The 18600-nt window shown below is 42.4% G+C and overlaps 1 protein-coding gene across 3 annotated transcripts in view; it reads left to right on the top strand.

Annotated features, from left to right (window-relative positions):
- phf21b (PHD finger protein 21B) overlaps positions 1-18600 on the top strand; it is a 160549-nt gene that overhangs the window by 96613 nt on the left and 45336 nt on the right. For 2 of the 3 annotated variants that reach the window (XM_060903101.1, XM_060903103.1), the window contains one exon: positions 5536-5769. In XM_060903101.1, the coding sequence (XP_060759084.1) occupies positions 5536-5769 (234 nt within the window). The remainder of the gene's footprint in view (positions 1-5535; positions 5770-18600) is intronic. The other variant, XM_060903102.1, reaches the window with a different exon arrangement.

Raw genomic sequence — 18600 nt, 5'->3', positions numbered from 1 at the left:
TTATTATTATGTACTTTCTAGGTGTTGTATGACTAATTTTTCTTCATTTTTTTTAATACTCTTTTCATCTTGAAGTTTTAGTTATTCTACACACACCTCTGCCCGAGACCCCGTGAACTGCCGTACTGAGCTGTCACTCATCTCATATGCTGCCAGTGTCACCACTAACTTTCGAGTGGCCAAAGGATCAGGGATATTATCCACTTTAAAGGAGCATTTCGGTCCAGACCTCCGAGTTCAAAGGCAAGCTAATGCCGATATTCAGGCTTTTTGATGCCTTCTGATGGGAATCAGGGATTACTTGAATGAATCATCAAGCGCTCAAAGAGAAGTTAGCACAAGCACTTTCAGAAGATTGGGCTTCTGTTAAATCAACACAGTCTGTTAATCATTAGCGCCTGAAATGAAATGGCAATAACATCATGACCATTGACGAGAGGGAAGAAGGAGGATGGTTGATTCATATTTTGAATCGAGAGAAATGGAAGCTGGAAGAAAATGATTCCTAAAGGCGCCACTCCTAACTGATGTTAGTGAATTTAGCCCAAGCACGCTCCTAATAAGAGACATCCATCATCACCCATTTCACTTCCTTGGTATCCTGCAACTACACACAGGGTTATGAGAGAAACTGACAGTTACCTTTTCTTCCCCTTTACACACACACACACACACACACACACACACACACACTCCAACTGCCTGTTCCTCACAGTGATCACCATAACAACACCTGCCTGCGGTGTGCATTTTGATTGGGTCCAACTGCCACATTCATGCTGGGAAGTAGTCCTTTTATGTAGTGGGTTTATCAAGAAGTGTTACACACACACACACACACACACACACACACACACACACACACTCCAGCAAAAAGGGACTTCTGGATGTTATTGTTCTCTTTGTGAACATGTATTAATCCAGCTTAGTCTCGAAGAGACCGCAACTGTATTGTGCAATTATTTCAAGCGTAAATGATCGATTTATTTATCGGACTACGTCAGTATAATAATGGCCCAAGTCATGATGGCATGTTAGACTTTAGAATCTACCCTTGCCATTTGTTTTCCCGAAAGACAGCAATTTACTTGTTATTTTGCATCAAATTTAAAGCTGACAGCTCTGTGGGGCAATTATAGCCTCGGAGGTAGTCTTGTTATCGCCTGGTGTTGCACTTCACACTTTGTGTACATTAACCGAAGCCTCTTTCAGCTCTAGAATCCACACTGAAGGGCTGCTAATGGCATAATATGACCAATTAAGTCTTCCCTTCATAAACACGCCTCTGATCCTGGATGAAGTGGAACAGTGTGGCTTGGCAGCTCGCCTGTAGCTGGAGTGCAGCAGGACACACAGTGAAGTGCACATACATGGTGTGGAAGGTAAACTGTCAAAAGATGGCCATCTTCATAAAGCTCTTAGTCTTACTTGCTTTGACGCTACGGGTCACCTCAAACCGAGACAAATAAAGCTGCTCTGCATTTTCAGATTCTAAGGGGAAGGATTGCATTTTGCAGCGACGTCCACAAGTGGTTTTCTCCGCCTACGCAGACGGTCTGCACCGGCTACTCGATCCCAGGAGGAAAAAAACAAAACAAAACTTGTCTTTTAGTGTTCAAGCAATTTATATCATCTCCGCTGCCCATAATTTGCTGCAAATCCAATTATTCCACCACGAAATTGTCTTTGATTCGAATCCCGGCATGACCGGAAGTGACACCATATTTGTTGATCGATTCTCGCGCTCTGATTGGCTGAGCCGGACCACCTGACCATGTATGTAGTTATGTTACAGAACCAGGCAGCATACTACAGAGAATAACTGAGAAAGCCAAGCACACAAACTTCTGGAGGGAAATTTCAGATATATTTTGCAAGTATTTTACAGGGAAATGGTTAGTAATTTATTAGCTGAGAATGCACCAGAAGGCATGTAAATTTCAACATTTTCTGGGGGAGGGGCATGCCCTAACACCCCTCTAGCATTATGGCGCCTTCGCTGCCGCAAATCCAAGAGCCACGTACTACTTTGGTTTTTTTTTTAGCCAGCTACTTCAGATTTTCTGGAGAACCCTCAAAGTCCTTCTTGCACCATTCATGGCGTGTTTGGCGGCGCCGATCTCCGTTTCGTAGCCCTTGGCCTCTATTACATAGCTAGGGTTACAGTGGAGGGCTAGTCCTCTGCTAACCACGAGAGTTTGACTCCCCACTCACATCTCTATTGCAGCGTGCCTTGCCAGATGGCAGTAGGCACCATTTTTATTATGGCCTTTGGTATGACCCAGCCGTGAGTAGAACTCCCGATCTCCCGATCGAGAGGCGGACACGCTAACCACTAGGCCAGAGAACCTTGCTTTTGTAATTATTCTGATATAAAAGCACAGCACTGAGAGAGGCTGGAGCTTTGTCAATAGTTTTCTCCCATTTCAGACATTTTCCCTCTAATTTAACTCAACGTTGTGTGAGAGTGTGAGTGTATAAGAGTGCAAACAAGTATATTTGTGTGGGATACTGAAATGGGTGACCTTTGAGACAATCAGAGATGCCCTGTGATGAACAAATGGGGACGCTGAGGTTGCCTGTGGATCACATTGATTCCCTGAAACAATGGTGTCTACTACACGCTTTGTGAAAGCATTAATAAATAACACCAAGCAAATGAGCTCGTCATTCACAACGTAACTCAGCAGGGCAACAATCAGCAGGCTTTTATGTGCTTATAGGACATGTTGAGACATTTAGCGTTTTTACAGACCCTGGTCAAAACATTTTCTTCCTTCTGTCTTCATTCATCTGCGTCCTGAACTGAATCTGGCTTAATTTACTTCTGGAGGTTCACCATTTCAATCCATCTCCAAACAAGCATGGTGTGTAGGGAAGTAAATCAAGGTCTGTTCTTTGAGCTGGCCTTCATAGAAATCATAGATTGTAGTGTATCAGTGCTTATGAAGGCGTAGCAGAAGGAAGGAAGGAAGGAATCAGAAATAGAAAAAAAATCCTGATCCTGAAGTGAAGAGTTGGAGGAGAACGAGAGGAGTCGATTCTGTTATTCAAAATGATCGGATTATAGGGCAAGATCTACTTCAGTGCACAGTCTTACTGGAGAGAAGGCTCTGAGAGGTGGAAAGTGTGTGTAAATCAAGCTCACAGCTGGGTACTGTATTATAGAGAGGCATGAAAATGACTGCTCGTGTCTGTCAGGAGTTCACCATGTCTGTATGAATAGTCTCTCGAATCAGAGACAGAGCATAATATTCTTGCTCTGTATGGATATCTAAATAATATATTTTATATATAATTTTTCCGTTTGTCAGTCCTCTAAGCATCTTCCTTTTACCTAATCCACAATCCGGTGTTATCTGTTATTATACAAAACCAAAGGATCTTCAACACAGAGACAGGTAGCTGTTGATCTGTACAAATCAGGCAATAGATGAAAAAAAAAAAGATAAGCAGCTAAAGATAGTATTACGCACAATTAGGATCGTCATCGCAACTCGTTTTTTAGTTTGTCTGAAACAATAAGAAATTAGCCATGAACACACTGCTTTCATTTCATTTCATTTCTCGTTGATTTTTCCATCCTCTTTTAACTGCATGAGAAAGTGAATGCCAGAACGAGAGGTAGAATGAGCTGAGAAAGGAGAGAGGGAAGGAAAGCACCCTGGTGTGTTATTTCTTAGGTTTTTTTTTTCTACTTGTAGGTCATGCTGATTAGTGCGGATTCAGGCACAAGGCAAGAATTTAGTCTCCGGTGAGATCTGAAGCCCTGTTCAGCTCCTTATAATACCCAAGCACCATCACCACCACCATCACTTTCCGTCATCGCCTCCAGGATCTCATCACCCCACCCACTTCCCGTTTCTACAGCCTGAGTTCCCTGATCCCATAAATTCAGAGTGCACCAGGCCGCCCTGACTGCCTGATCCCCCTCTAGAAGACACAACAGAAGCTGCTTTCCTGATTAGGCATGCAGGGGGGAAAGCCGAGGCTTCTAAATGAATCTCAAGCATTTGGCTATTTTCTTTCACTGAATGGGGCTGTCAGAGAGAGAGAGAGAGAGAGAGAGAGTGTATATACACACCAGGCCCTCTGCACTCAGCCTAGGTAATTGTGAGTCCACCAAGCTGTGAAGGCATGGAGCGTTGCCTCCCTGCTGCACAGACATGCTACAGAAAAAAAAAACAACTAAAAAATGCAAGCTGAATCTAATCAATTTGGTCTGCTTATTTATTTTTGCTCTGCCTCAATGCAAACCGAGTATTTTCCCAGCCCAGGTTCAGAGCCTGATGTAATATGGTGCAGAGTAGTGCATGAGAAACGTGATTTATCTTTAAAGGAGCGACACATTTAAAATAACATGAAGCGCCGATTGGATTGTGCATGTAGCATGGAATATCATTACACCTAACACGACTTCCTCATCATTACCGAAGCTCTTTTAGATTTGTAACTCAGCCAGTGAGTATTATTAGCAACAGAAGGAGACGAAGCACTTGAAGGACATACAGAATATGTTCATTTACTGTAAGGTTTTTTTTTTCCCCCCAAGGCCGGCCAAGTGAGAGCGGAGCAGAAGAGTGAGTGAAATGGCCTCCCATGTTGGAATGGCGAAATATAAAAGCCCCCTCTCTCCCCTCCTCCTGTCCACACAGTTCATAGAAACCAATAAAAGGCAAGAGAGAAAGAAAGAAAGAAAGAAAGAAAGAAAGACACGGGCAGTGGAATGGAATATAAAATATTTAGTGTGCTTCCTCTGTCAGTGGTGGGAGTGTGAAATGTACTTATCTCTGCTTTGGATTGTTTTTTTTTTTCTTCCTTTAGAGTAGTGGGTGGAGTGAAAGACGGAGCGAGCAAGAAAGAGATACGGAGGAGAGAAGGACATGATTAGGACAGATCTGTAGCTTGTGAGACAAGTAGGCTTTCAGAGAAGCAATAGACTACACATGTAGTTTGTTCTGGTTTTGTTTTCAAGGACAAAGCAAAGGGCAGAATGCGCTGCTTCATTTTCCGTTTTTCCCAACACGCAGGGAAAAGTGGCTGAATGAACGAGTAAACAAATAAAAATAGGCCAGAATTTAAATTTCAAATGTTCGCAGTCCTAAATTCCCAGAACAATCTCAGTTGTTGGATACATGAGCTGTTCGATTTCACTCGAGTACTTCAGTCTTTACTTTTAAAAACTGGCACCTTACATGTTCAAATTAGAACCATGTTGTGTTGTTGCTGATTTGCTAAATCGTTTGATTCTTGATTCTGTTTATGAAACGTACAGTAAACGGTCCACTTTTGCAAATGTGATTTTGTAAACTCGCCGCAGTGGATGTAAGATTTCTATAGATTAACTGTAAAGTTGTTTGATGGCTTTCTGTTTCTCTGCGGATTGGTCATACATGCTTTTTCCCCCCTTTTCATCTCTAACCTTTGCCTTCTGTATGCAACCTTTGGCTGTGCTGCAGATATGGGGACTCGGGGGTGTCTTTTTCTTTTCTTCCACAACCTCTCTCACTCTCCCCCTCTTTGTGTGTGTGACAGAAGCTAGCTGTAAGAAGTTGTCCTGTGGGGATGCCGGCCAAGCCGCTCTCCCTCATCAAGCCTCCCAGCCAGAGCATCGCCATCTCCGTGGTGCCAGCCAAGGCACCTGTTTCCATGGTGACCGCACACATTAACGGACAAAAGGCGGCGAACTCTGACGCGCTGCAGACGTCCCCCATCAACCTGCAAACGGCCAACCGAGCGCACAGACCGGGGGAGCTGTGCCACTCACAGGTACACCTCCCCCCCCATATATAATACTACACAACACACATGGGTGCTTAAAAAAAGTTAGAGAAGAGCCCCTCATCATGGGGCTGCATGATGAGGAAATACAACTTGGGTATTGTGACAAAGGTGATAGAAAGGTCTTTTAACTCTGACACACTGATTCCCAGCTCTAAATCCAGGTGTTTTTAGCAGTTAACAGTTTATTTCAGGACATGAATGCTTCATCAGACTGTAGAGGTACACGTAGGAGGATGAGGCAGGAGTATTAATGAAACTACCTCCACCGGAATTCTCTGTTACCTTCTAAACAAAGTTTTGAAAACAGTTTTGCATGGTATTGATCTACCATGATATGAGGACGATGTATTGGCCAATACTCGAGTCAAAACCATTATTCTCATAGTAATATCTAGCAAACCTGTAAGCTTTTGTTGCCAAGTTATGAGAAATATTACATGCATTATGGTGCCCTATCACGGTGGTGTAGTGGTTAGCGCTGTCGCCTCACAGCAAGAAGGTCCGGGTTCGAGCCCCGTGGCCGGCGAGGGCCTTTCTGTGCGGAGTTTGCATGTTCTCACCGTGTCCGCGTGGGTTTCCTCCGGGTGCTCCGGTTTCCCCCACAGTCCAAAGACATGCAGGTTAGGTTAACTGGTGACTCTAAATTGACCGTAGGTGTGAATGTGAGTGTGAATGGTTGTCTGTGTCTATGTGTCAGCCCTGTGATGACCTGGCGACTTGTCCAGGGTGTACCCCGCCTTTCGCCCGTAGTCAGCTGGGATAGGCTCCAGCTTGCCTGCGACCCTGTAGAAGGATAAAGCGGCTAGAGATAATGAGATGAGATGAGATGGTGCCCTATATTCATCTGTACTTTTTGTGCTGTCAAACATCAGCCATGTTCGTGGCATAAAGCATGCCGTTAGATTGGGATTAGGATTAAAAAATGTAAAATCCAGTCATTTGCCGATTCGGTGCTTCAGGCCAAAACTTATATTAGCTTGTTGCATCGCTAACATTTTTTTAAACTAAGCAATACCACTACAAAATATTCTGAAACAGGACGGGTGGCATGGTGGTGTAGTGGTTAGCACTGTTGCTTCACAGCAAGAAGGTTCCGGGTTTGAACCTCACGGCCGATGGTGGCGTTTCTGTGTGGAGTTTGTGTGTTCTCCCCATGTCCAAGACATGCCATGGCCTAATGGTTAGATAAGTGGCTTTGGGACCAAAAGGTTACTGGTTTGATTCCCTGGAATGGCTGAAATGGCCTTGAGGCTGCTCTAGGTACATTGTATGTCGCTCTGGATAAGAGCGTCTGCTAAATGTAATGTTCAGTAACATGCAGATTAGGTAAATACCCAGCCACTGAGTTTGTACTTCGTGCCTGTTCCAAGTCTGGATAAATTGAAGGCCCAGTGTGAGATTAGCATGGGCTAAACTGGTTTAATCACCTTCTGAAAAATAAGAAGTCTATTCAGCTTCTCAAAAGCTAAAGGAGAACTCATATTGATGCCACTCTCTGCAAGGTACAATGATTAACTTTACAGTACTTTTGGGAACAGAATACAATAGAACAAGCAAAACGAAGAGGAAGAAAAACTCTTTGTAAATGAAGCTATGAAAGAAGAAACCTTGGAAGGATCCAAGACTTAGCAGTCGAAGCCCATTCTCTCCACTGTGCATCACAAGCTTGTAGCAATTATTATAATGATATATAACAGTTATTTTTAACTTATCAAATAAGCTGGGCTCTAAATGAGACAATGGAAAAGACAATGTGCATTCAGCCCCACAGCCACAACAAAACACCATTGATTCTATTCATGGATTGTAACTTCATCAATTATAAAGCTGGCTTTTACTTCCATAGCATTGCTCTTAGACCGTAGGAACTTGAAGGGACGCTCTGTCAATTGATTTTGGAAATACTAGGAGCTGTCTCTTCTCTCTTCTCCAGTCTTTTAAAGAGCAAGTGTTTTATAAGCACAATTTAAAACTGTACTCAACCACAGCGAGACACAAACCACAGCTTTGAAGAATTGCACCTCACTCTGCAAAGCTATTTCAAGACATGTAGAGAAGCCACATGTTTACGTTACTTACATATGTGCGTGTGTGTGGGGGGGGAATCACACGTTCATAAAATACATTCTAATTAGTAAATTTTAAAGGAAAAATCACTCAATGTGAACACACCATAGTAGTACAGTAATTGAAAAGCCTCACAAAGGGAGCAGATGGTGAATCTGTGATGAGTTAGAAATATATTCTCATCTCATCTCATTATCTCTAGCCGCTTTATCCTTCTACAGGGTCGCAGGCAAGCTGGAGCCTATCCCAGCTGACTACGGGCAAAAGGCGGGGTACACCCTGGACAAGTCGCCAGGTCATCACAGGGCTGACACATAGACAACCATCCACACTCACGGTCAATTTAGAGTCACCAGTTAACCTAACCTGCATGTCTTTGGACTGTGGGGGAAACCGGAGCACCCGGAGGAAACCCACGCGGACACGGGGAGAACATGCAAACTCCACACAGAAAGGCCCTCGCCGGCCCCGGGGCTCGAACCCAGGACCTTCTTGCTGTGAGGCGACAGTGCTAACCACTACACCACCGTGCCGCCTAGAAATATATTATTATTATTAATTTTTTTTTCCAGTTTGTAGCCTGTAGACCTGATCAGAACGACTGCATTTGTATACTTTTTTTTTCTCTCTCCAAGTATCAGCAGAGATGTCTAACAGTCTCACATTCAGAGCAGTGTTTCCTCGGAGTGTCACTCCCTTCCTGGGCGGTATTGGTGTGAATAATAACCCCCTCCTCTACCCTGTCCCTCCACTTCTCCCTGTCCAAGTCTCTTGGCGTTCCCTTCCCCCTCGGATCTGTCAGATTGAGTGAAAGGGAACAGGGAGAGGGGTCAGGCAGCAGGATGGCTTTACAGCTCTTTGTGGTTGTGGTGTTTAGTGAGCAAGCACACAGCAGCTTTTTAACTTTTCCCAGTTGCCAGGGCTCTGAGCTAGTTAGTACTCCTGGGTCAAGCTCGTGCAATTTCCTCTCAAAAGCACAAAAGCACATATTTTAAGAATCAGCGCCAATTTTTGTTAGGAGAGTGGTGAATGGTGATGGTTGATGGTTTGGGTCCAGGCCACCTGGCTTTTAATTTGGAGATCAATAATGAGTGGATGGAGTGAGACACTGCATGAATGCGCACATTAGGAGCATTGTTTCTGTGCACGAGTGTTTTGGGGAATTCGTATGGGACTCGAGAGCTGCTTTGTGGTGACAGCAGGCTGATTCAGGTCAGCACTGAAACACGAACACGCACAGCGACAGCTGCCAAAATAGCAGACTGTAAACAAACTCGGAACAGTTCAGTGAAAAGATCATCAGTAATATCGTAGTGTTTGAATTTGCGTTTCTCTTTTAACTTTCAATGGATGTGAATGATGATGATGATGATAAAGAAGGAATTAAGCTTAATTTCAAACAAAGAAATGAGAAGCAGATGCATGACAGCAAATTATTTGACGTATATGAGCTGACGATTCTGCACACCACTGACAACAGCCGAAATATGTTCCTTCATCCAAATTATGGATCGTTTTTTTCCCCCGTTGGATGATATTGCTTCTACGCAAATGGTCAGATTTTGCATTAATAGCACTGTAATAAATATTGGATTTGGTGCCGATACAAAATTAAGTAGTACAATACCAGTGGATTTATTTATTTATTTATTTAGCTTTTGCCATAGGAAGATCTATATATGTACATACATCATGGCATGGGAAACCACAACAGCTTGCGCCAATTACAGTGGCCCCATTGTACCGAATTTGCATTTCCTACATTACCATGGAAGATCACTGGAAAATTTGTTGTTGGAAATAGTAAATAACAAATACATCAGTTTAAGACTTTAAACTGTCGATCAATAAGAATACAGTGGAATCCAGAGACATTTTGGGACAGAGCATTATTATTATTATTATTATTATTATTATTAATTTTATAATATAATTTATAATATAATTATAATATTTATAATTCTTAATTTCCCTGAGGGGACCCGCCCAAAGGGATCAATAAAGTTTTATCTAATCTAATTTAATCTAATTAATAGCGGCACGGTGGTGTAGTGGTTAGCACTGTTGCCTCACAGCAAGAAGGTTCGGGTTTGAGCCCAGTGGTCGGCGAGGGCCTTTCTGTGCGGAGTTTGCATGTTCTCCCCGTGTCCGCGTGGGTTTCCTCCGGGTGCTCCGGTTTCCCCCACAGTCCAAAGACATGCAGGTTAGGTTAACTGGTGACTCTAAATTGACCGTAGGTGTGAATGTGAGTGTGAATGGTTGTTTGTTTCTGTGTCAGCCCTGCGATGATCTGGCGACTTGTCCAGGGTGTACCCCGCCTTTCGCCCGTAGTCAGCTGGGATAGGCTCCAGCTTGCCTGCGACCCTGTAGAACAGGATAAGCGGCTACAGATAATGGATGGATAGATAATAATAACAACAACAACAACTAGATAGATACTTTAGTCACAGCGATTTGCACTAGCGCTTACAAACTGGGACGTCTGGTCACCGTACCCTATAGATCTGGAACGGTAAGGGATAGAGAATGACGCTTAGTGAGGAAAAAAAGCCCGTTTTTCATGGATCATTCCGGTTCGCTGATCCGGATCAGCACCAAAAGTCAGAGCAACTTAATTCAGCCCAGAGATATTCATGTGAAATTTGGTGATGATTGGTTGAAAATTGATCGAGCAATACCGTCCTAAAAAATGTTAGGAGAATAATAATAAGAAGCAGAATAAAGTAGAGCAATAATTTGCACCAGCGTTGCTAACGCAAATTAATAATCTTATACCCATCAGTGGTTGCGTAGTGCAGGATTAAAAGCCAGAACTGAAGGGTTTATACTGGCTGCACAAGACCAATGCTTATTAACTAGGAATTATCAAGCAAGCATAATGAAGAATGGAGTTGACCCCAAATGTAGATTCTGCAATGAATATCCAGAAACAACCGACCACCTTGTCTCAGGATGTACAGTATTAGCATCTACTGAATAAAAAACATAACACAATAGAACGGGGCAATATCTGCACTGGAAAATCTGCAAGTTTTACTGGAAAGATACTGCAAAAAATGTATACAAACCACCCAGAACTGGTCACAGATACCGGGCTTGTCACCATTTTATGGGACTTTATAATACATACAGACAGGACAATCAAAGCTAATCAGGCAGATATAGTGATCACAGACCATAAAAACAGAAAATGCATTCTCAGAGATCTCCACAAGCGCCGGCGACTGGCAGTTTTCTCCGCCTACACAATCCCAGAAAAAAAAAAAAAACCCTTGCCTTTCAATGTTCAAGTGTTTTATATCATCTCCACTGCCCACAATTTGCTGCAAATCCAATTATTCCACCACCAAATTGTCTTCGATTCGGGTCTAACATAACTGGAAGCGACGCTATATTTGTTGATTGATTCTCGTGCTCTGATTGACTGAGCCAGACCACGTGATCATGCCATAGCATATGTAGTTATGTTATAGAGCCAGGCAGCGTACTACAGAGTGTAACTGAGAAAGCCAAGCACACAAACATCTGCATGGAAATTCCAGTATTTTATTTTTATAGGGAAATGGTTAGTAATTTATTAGCTGAGAATGCACCAGAAGGCATGTAAATTTCAAAATCATCTGGGGGAGGGGGGCAAGCATTAGCATGCCCTTAGTGCGCCGCAGTAGCTTTGCTGCCACAAATTCCAGAGCCGCCTACTACTTTTTTTTTTTTAGCCGACTACTTCAGATTGACATGGTAATTCCAGCAGATTGCAATGTTGCATTAAAAGTGTTCAAAAAACTATCGAAATACAAGGACCTTGAAATAGAAGTTACAAACATGTGGCATATGAAAACAATAATAATTCCAGTTGTAGTCGGGGCTTTAGGGTTAATTAAAATAAATAAATAAATAAATAAAGGATCTGATCAATTCATAGAAAATATCCATGGCAACCCGTGTTGAAAAGAAATACAAAAAAACAATGTTCTCACAAGTACAGCTCATACAAAGGGCTTTATCTATGTGAAATGTGTATCTGTCTGTGATGTCACCCAATTTCACTTTAAAGACGACTCGGGCAGGGAAAAATGTCATGGCACCATTTCTGACCTTAGGTCTCTGGTTGAGACCCAGAAGGAAATGTTTATATAACAGAAATGTAAAAAAAGTAATAATAATAATAATAATAATAGGGCGGCATGGTGGTGTAGTGGTTAGCGCTGTCGCCTCACAGCAAGAAGGTCCGGGTTCGAGCCCCGTGGCTGGCGAGGGCCTTTCTGTGTGGAGTTTGCATGTTCTCCCCGTGTCCGCGTGGGTTTCCTCCGGGTGCTCCGGTTTCCCCCACAGTCCAAAGACATGCAGGTTAGGTTAACTGGTGACTCTAAATTGAGCGTAGGTGTGAATGTGAGTGTGAATGGTTGTCTGTGTCTATGTGTCAGCCCTGTGATGACCTGGCGACTTGTCCAGGGTGTACCCCGCCTTTCACCCGTAGTCAGCTGGGATAGGCTCCAGCTTGCCTGCGACCCTGTAGAACAGGATAAAGCGGCTAGAGATAATGAGATGAGATGAGTTCAAAACAGCTTGGAGTAATGTGACCTAGATGTTGCTTGGCAACCTGTCAGGGCAGTAATACAGATTTGGTGAAAAATATGCTTTTATCAGAAGTAATACACATCCAAATCACTGAACGGTCTGAACTAACCGTTGCATAAATACAAATTTTACACTGTAAACTACACTTTATAACTTTGGTTATAGTCATTTGTTTACTTTTTTTTTTGAAAGGTTGTATTTCAACACATCTAACAATAACTATTACTGTATTACACTACAACACAGTTTCAGATAGTTTTGATTCCAGTGGCGCCATTATTAATTCAAAGCTCTTGACCTAGAATTGAGATTAAAATAACCACAGTAGTAGAGTAATAATGGTAGCAAGTCACAAACAAATAAATATAACCAGACACCATTCCTACATTTCACAGTTCAATATGCGAATGAATAAGTGCAAATTGTACAGTACCAATCAAAGTTTGGACACAGCTTCTAACTCAAATGTTTTTCTTTATTTTTATTATTCATGTCTTAAAGGATTGATGGATGTCATTTCTTTTTACTTAGTTGAGCGGTTCTTGACATATGGATTACTACAGTTGTGGAATCGGGCTATTTACTGTATTTTTATTATTTACTATTTACTGTTTGATCTCAAATGCATTGAGGCAAGAAATTGCACTAATTAACTTTTGACAAGACACCTGTTAATTGAAAAGCATTCCAGGTGACTCCCTCATGAAGCTGGTTAAGATAATAACAATAGTGTGCAAAGAGTCATCAAGGTTATGCCCAGGTCAGACGGCAGGCTGCAACTAGTTTTCAGCTACTTGCGTCTACCTGTGATAACAAAATCGCAGGTAGACGCAAGACGACGACGCAGATAATGGCAGAGTGTTGCAGAGGGTCTTTAGTAGAGGCAGGTTGACGCAAGCGGATCACGATCTGCTCGCATTTCAGCTGCGATTCACTTCCAATCGGTGCAAATAGCAGGTTGACGCATATAGAGGCAGGCGGTTGTGCAACGCTTGAGCAATCAATCACAGGTTGAAGCAGGTAGTGGCAGCTAGACGCAGGCTGACGCAGGGGAAGACAAGTCTTTAGAGATGCCTGTGATGCATCGCAGGTAGACACAGACTGCATCTGCAAATAGTTTACAACAACCTGCGAGCAGTCTTATGGCCTTATATATTTTTTAAAGGTTTTCTGTGCACTGCATCAAGCTGCGTCCGATTCTGACTGGTTCCGTCCTGTCGTAACAGCTTAAAAACTCTGCGTCTTGCAATATGTCTGACCACAACGAAGGATTTGACGCAAAACGTCTGCATCCACCTGCGATCGGTCGCAGCATGCGTCTTTTTGCCGTCTGACCTGGGCATAAATGGTGGCTACTTTGAAGAATCGAAAATATGAAACATATTTACTTTAACACTTTTTTGTTTACCACATAATTCCATATCTGTTCCATTTGTTATTTCATAGGTTTGATGTCTTCAGTGTTCTACAATATAGAAAATACAACCCCAATTCCAAAAAAGTTGGGACAAAGTACAAATTGTAAATAAAAACGGAATGCAATAATTTACAAAGCTCAAAAACTGATATTGTATTCACAATAGAACATAGACAACATATCAAATGTCGAAAGTGAGACATTTTGAAATTTCATGCGAAATATTGGCTCATTTGAAATTTCATGACAGCAACACGTCAAAAAAGTTGGGACAGGGGCAATAAGAGGCTGGAAAAGTTAAAGGTACAAAAAAGGAACAGCTGGAGGACCAAATTGCAACTCATTAGGTCAATTGGCAATAGGTCATTAACATGACTGGGTATAAAAAGAGCGTCTTGGAGTGGCAGCGGCTCTCAGAAGTAAAGATGGGAAGAGGATCACCAATCCCCCTAATTCTGCGCCGACAAATAGTGGAGCAATATCAGAAAGGAGTTCGACAGTGTAAAATTGCAAAGAGTTTGAACATATCATCATCTACAGTGCATAATATCATCAAAAGATTCAGAGAATCTGGAAGAATCTCTGTGCGTAAGGGTCAAGGCCGGAAAACCATACTGGGTGCCCGTGATCTTCGGGCCCTTAGACGGCACTGCGTCACATACAGGCATGCTTCTGTATTGGAAATCACAAAATGGGCTCAGGAATATTTCCAGAGAACATTATCTATGAACACAATTCACCGTGCCATCCGCCGTTGCCAGCTAAAACTCTGTAGTTCAAAGAAGAAGCCGTATCTAAACACGATCCAGAAGCGCAGATGTCTTCTCTGGGCCAAGGCTCATTTAAAATGGACTGTGGCAAAATGGAAAACTGTTCTGTGGTCAGATGAATCAAAATTTGAAGTTCTTTATGGAAATCAGGGACGCCGTGTCATTCAGACTAAAGAGGAGAAGGACGACCCAAGTTGTTATCAGCGCTCAGTTCAGAAGCCTGCATCTCTGATGGTATGGGGTTGCATTAGTGCGTGTGGCATGGGCAGCTTACACATCTGGAAAGACACCATCAATGCTGAAAGATATATCCAGGTTCTAGAGCAACATATGCTCCCATCCAGACGATGTCTCTTTCAGGGGAGACCTTGCATTTTCCAACATGACAATGCCAAACCACATACTGCATCAATTACAGCATCATGGCTGCGTAGAAGAAGGGTCCGGGTACTGAACTGGCCAGCCTGCAGTCCAGATCTTTCACCCATAGAAAACATTTGGCGCATAATAAAACAGAAGATACGACAAAAAAGACCTAAGACAGTTGAGCAACTAGAATCCTACATTAGACAAGAATGGGTTAACATTCCTATCCCTAAACTTGAGCAACTTGTCTCCTCAGTCCCCAGACGTTTACAGACTGTTGTAAAGAGAAAAGGGGATGTCTCACAGTGGTAAACATGGCCTTGTCCCAACTTTTTTGAGATGTGTTGTTGTCATGAAATTTAAAATCACCTAATTTTTCTCTTTAAATGATACATTTTCTCAGTTTAAACATTTGATATGTCATCTATGTTCTATTCTGAATAAAATATGGAATTTTGAAACTTCCACATCATTGCATTCCGTTTTTATTTACAATTTGTTCTTTGTCCCAACTTTTTTGGAATCGGGGTTGTAATCAAAATACAGAAAAACCTATGAATGAGTAGGGGTGTCCAAACTTTTGACTGGTACTGTATGTTAAGTTTTGACTTAAAGACGGTAAGAGATGATGAATACTTTATGTCTGGGAGGTTGACCGAGAAACAGTTAAAGTCAGCCCATCACATGACCTTAAAGGTCTAGGGCCTGTATGTACAGTAGATTAAGAAAATTGGTAATATCAGACGGATGCAGTCCATGAAGAGCTTTTAAAACAGATAATACTGAAATACTTCAAGTGAAGCTAAAACTGGGTGCTGCGATTTCGTTGTGCAACATCTTTCTTAACTAGACAATCCAAAACGGACTGAGACCCATGTTTAGTGAATTACAGTCACCTGTTTTAAAATCAGGAAGCAAGAGGAACGTTTCTGGTTCTGCTCTTAATAGCTACATGCATGGGTTTCTCGCATTATTACAAAGAATCAGAAATGGAATCAGAAATGCTCAAGATTTTTTCATGAGGATTAAAAAAAAATAGCAGGCTACGTACAGTCATGAAAACATAAGTACATCCCGTGGAGACTGTCAACTTTTCTCAACATATTTAAACAAGCAAACTTTTCACTCTCTTTGATACAGTGCCTACAGATAAAGGTGATATACTCCAACAAACGACACATAAAATTGACATTTTGAACCAATTTTCGTAATTTAAATTAAAAAAAGTCAAAAATAAGTAAGTATACCCTTACATTTCTCACACGTTCAACTTCATAAGATTAGACTCAGATGTTTCAGATGAGGTGCCGTTGATTAGAACCTCTTGCAGGTGGAGGTGCAGGTGGAACCCGTCTTACTTAAATCGGACATCTAAGGTCTGGTGTTCTCTTTGCTATTGAAGTGTGTTTTGTCATCATGCCAAGATCTAAAGAGCTCTCTAAGGACCTCAGAAAAAAGGTTTTGGATGCCTATGAATCTGGCAAGGGATTTAAAAAGATTTTTAGATATAAATCATTCCACTGTAAGGAAAATCATTTATAAGAGATGTAGATGTCAAACAACTGCCAATTTACCCAGGACTGGCAGCAAATACAGCCCAAGAGCATAGCAGACCGTTTGATGCGAAATGAAGTCTCCAAGAACCCCCAAATTTTATCACTGGATCTGCAGGTGACTCTTGCAACTGTTGGTGTGAAAGTGCATACCGGTATACATGGGCGCCGCCGGGGGGGAAAGGTTAGAACAATTCTAGGGGCTCAGCACTGCCATGGGGCCCTTAAAGGGGCTGATAATATGCTTTTAATGATTTTAATAAGACTTTTGAAATAACAACAATGCAATATTCCATCTGGTAAAATGAGCTAATTGAACAAGGTTGTCTATTTCTTGAGTTCTTCAACATATTGTCATTTAACCCTCCCCCTTTTGCGAAATGGTACGGTCCAGTTCTGGTAGAAGCGCGATGCGTTAAATCTGTGTGCTGATCGGTGCAACGCTACTTGCTGCTGTGTCGCGGTGCAGCAGCCAGCCAGCCAGCAGTGGAGTGCGTACAGTCTATGATCGCTAAATATGAAGAGTGGCTGCCAAAAACGTAAAGAAAGGCAGCTGAAAGCTGAGAGGGACTGGAGAGGCAGGCAACTGGTCACTCAGTTTTTCCCAAAGAAAGGTAGCTATCGCTCACATGTGTGTTCAAAATATTAGTGAATGGTAAATGAACAGTATGAACGTGGTTGGATTAGCCTATCAAGAGAACACTTTTACAGTTTGTACAGTGACATTTTTTCCATTTTAATAACTGAACTGACTTGTGTGATAAACAAGATGAAATATTACGTTATGCTGGTGCTAATAACTAGTGCTAATAACCAGTTTCATAACTAATGGGGTGCCCTAAATATGCACAGATTCAGCCTCAGGGGGACCTCCGCCCTACCAAACCACTGAACCCCCCTTTGGAGAAGGAGGTAAGCAGCAATACAACCCATAAATGCTTTAAGATTGCTGCTTTTGTTGAAAGTTGGGGGGCCCAAAATTCTAATCTTTCATGGGGCCCAAAATTTCTGGCGGCGCCCCTGCCAGTATATCTACGTACAATTGGGAAAGAGATTGGACAAATTTGATCTGCATGGAAGGTGTGCCAGGAAGAAGCCTTTGCTGTCCAAAAGGAACGTTAAAGCAAGACTTCAGTTTGCTAATGAACTTGTAGGCAAAGACCAGGCCTTTTGGAATAACGTGCTCTGGACAGACGAATTAAAGGTAGTTGTTTGGCCACGCATGTGGCGCAGACCAAAGACGGCTTTTCAGGAGAAGACTCTCATACCAACTGTGAAGAATTGGTGGTGGAAATGTTCTGGTGTGGGGTTGCTTCACAGCCTCAGGGACTGGGACGCTTGCATTCATTGATTCAACTCTGAATTCTGAATCATATAAAAGAGTGCTTGAAGATAACTTGAGGCCATCTGTTCAAAAGTTGAAGCTGAACCGAAGGTGGACCTTTCAACAAGATAATGATCCTAAGCACATGAGCAAATCCACAAAGGAATGGCTCATGAATAAAGAAGTGAAAGGTTATGGAATGGCCTCGTCAAAGCCCAGATTTGAACCTTGTGGGGAGATTTGAAAAGGGCAAGAAACCCCTCAAACATCTTGCAACTGAATGAATTTTGCATGGAAGAGTGGTCAGAAATTTCAGTAAGCCGATGTCAGAAACTGATGGACGATGATACAAAACGCCTACAAGTTGTTCTTTCTGTTAAAGGGAGCAATACTAACTTCTGAAGCTAAGGGTATACTTACTTGCTCTACAGAAGAATATTACATCTATTGATATTTTTGTTGAATGTTTGAAAGAGGGTGGCACGGTGGTGTAGTGGTTAGCACTGTTGCCTCTCAGCAAGAAGGTTCTGGGTTTGAGCCCAGTGACTGACGAGGGCCTTTCTCTGTGGAGTTTGCATGTTCTCCCCGTGTTTGCGTGGGTTTCCTCCGGGTGCTCCGGTTTCCCCCACAATCCAAAGACATGCAGGTTAGGTTAACTGGTGACTCTAAATTGACCGTAGGTGTGAATGTGAGTGTGAATGGTTGTCTGTGTCTATGTGTCAGCCCTGCGATGACCTGGTG

This window comes from Neoarius graeffei, chromosome 21 (assembly GCF_027579695.1).
Source record: "Neoarius graeffei isolate fNeoGra1 chromosome 21, fNeoGra1.pri, whole genome shotgun sequence".
Classification (NCBI taxonomy): domain Eukaryota; kingdom Metazoa; phylum Chordata; class Actinopteri; order Siluriformes; family Ariidae; genus Neoarius; species Neoarius graeffei.
The sequence above is the reverse complement of the archived record's forward strand: the minus strand, read 5'-3'. Positions and strand labels throughout refer to the sequence as shown.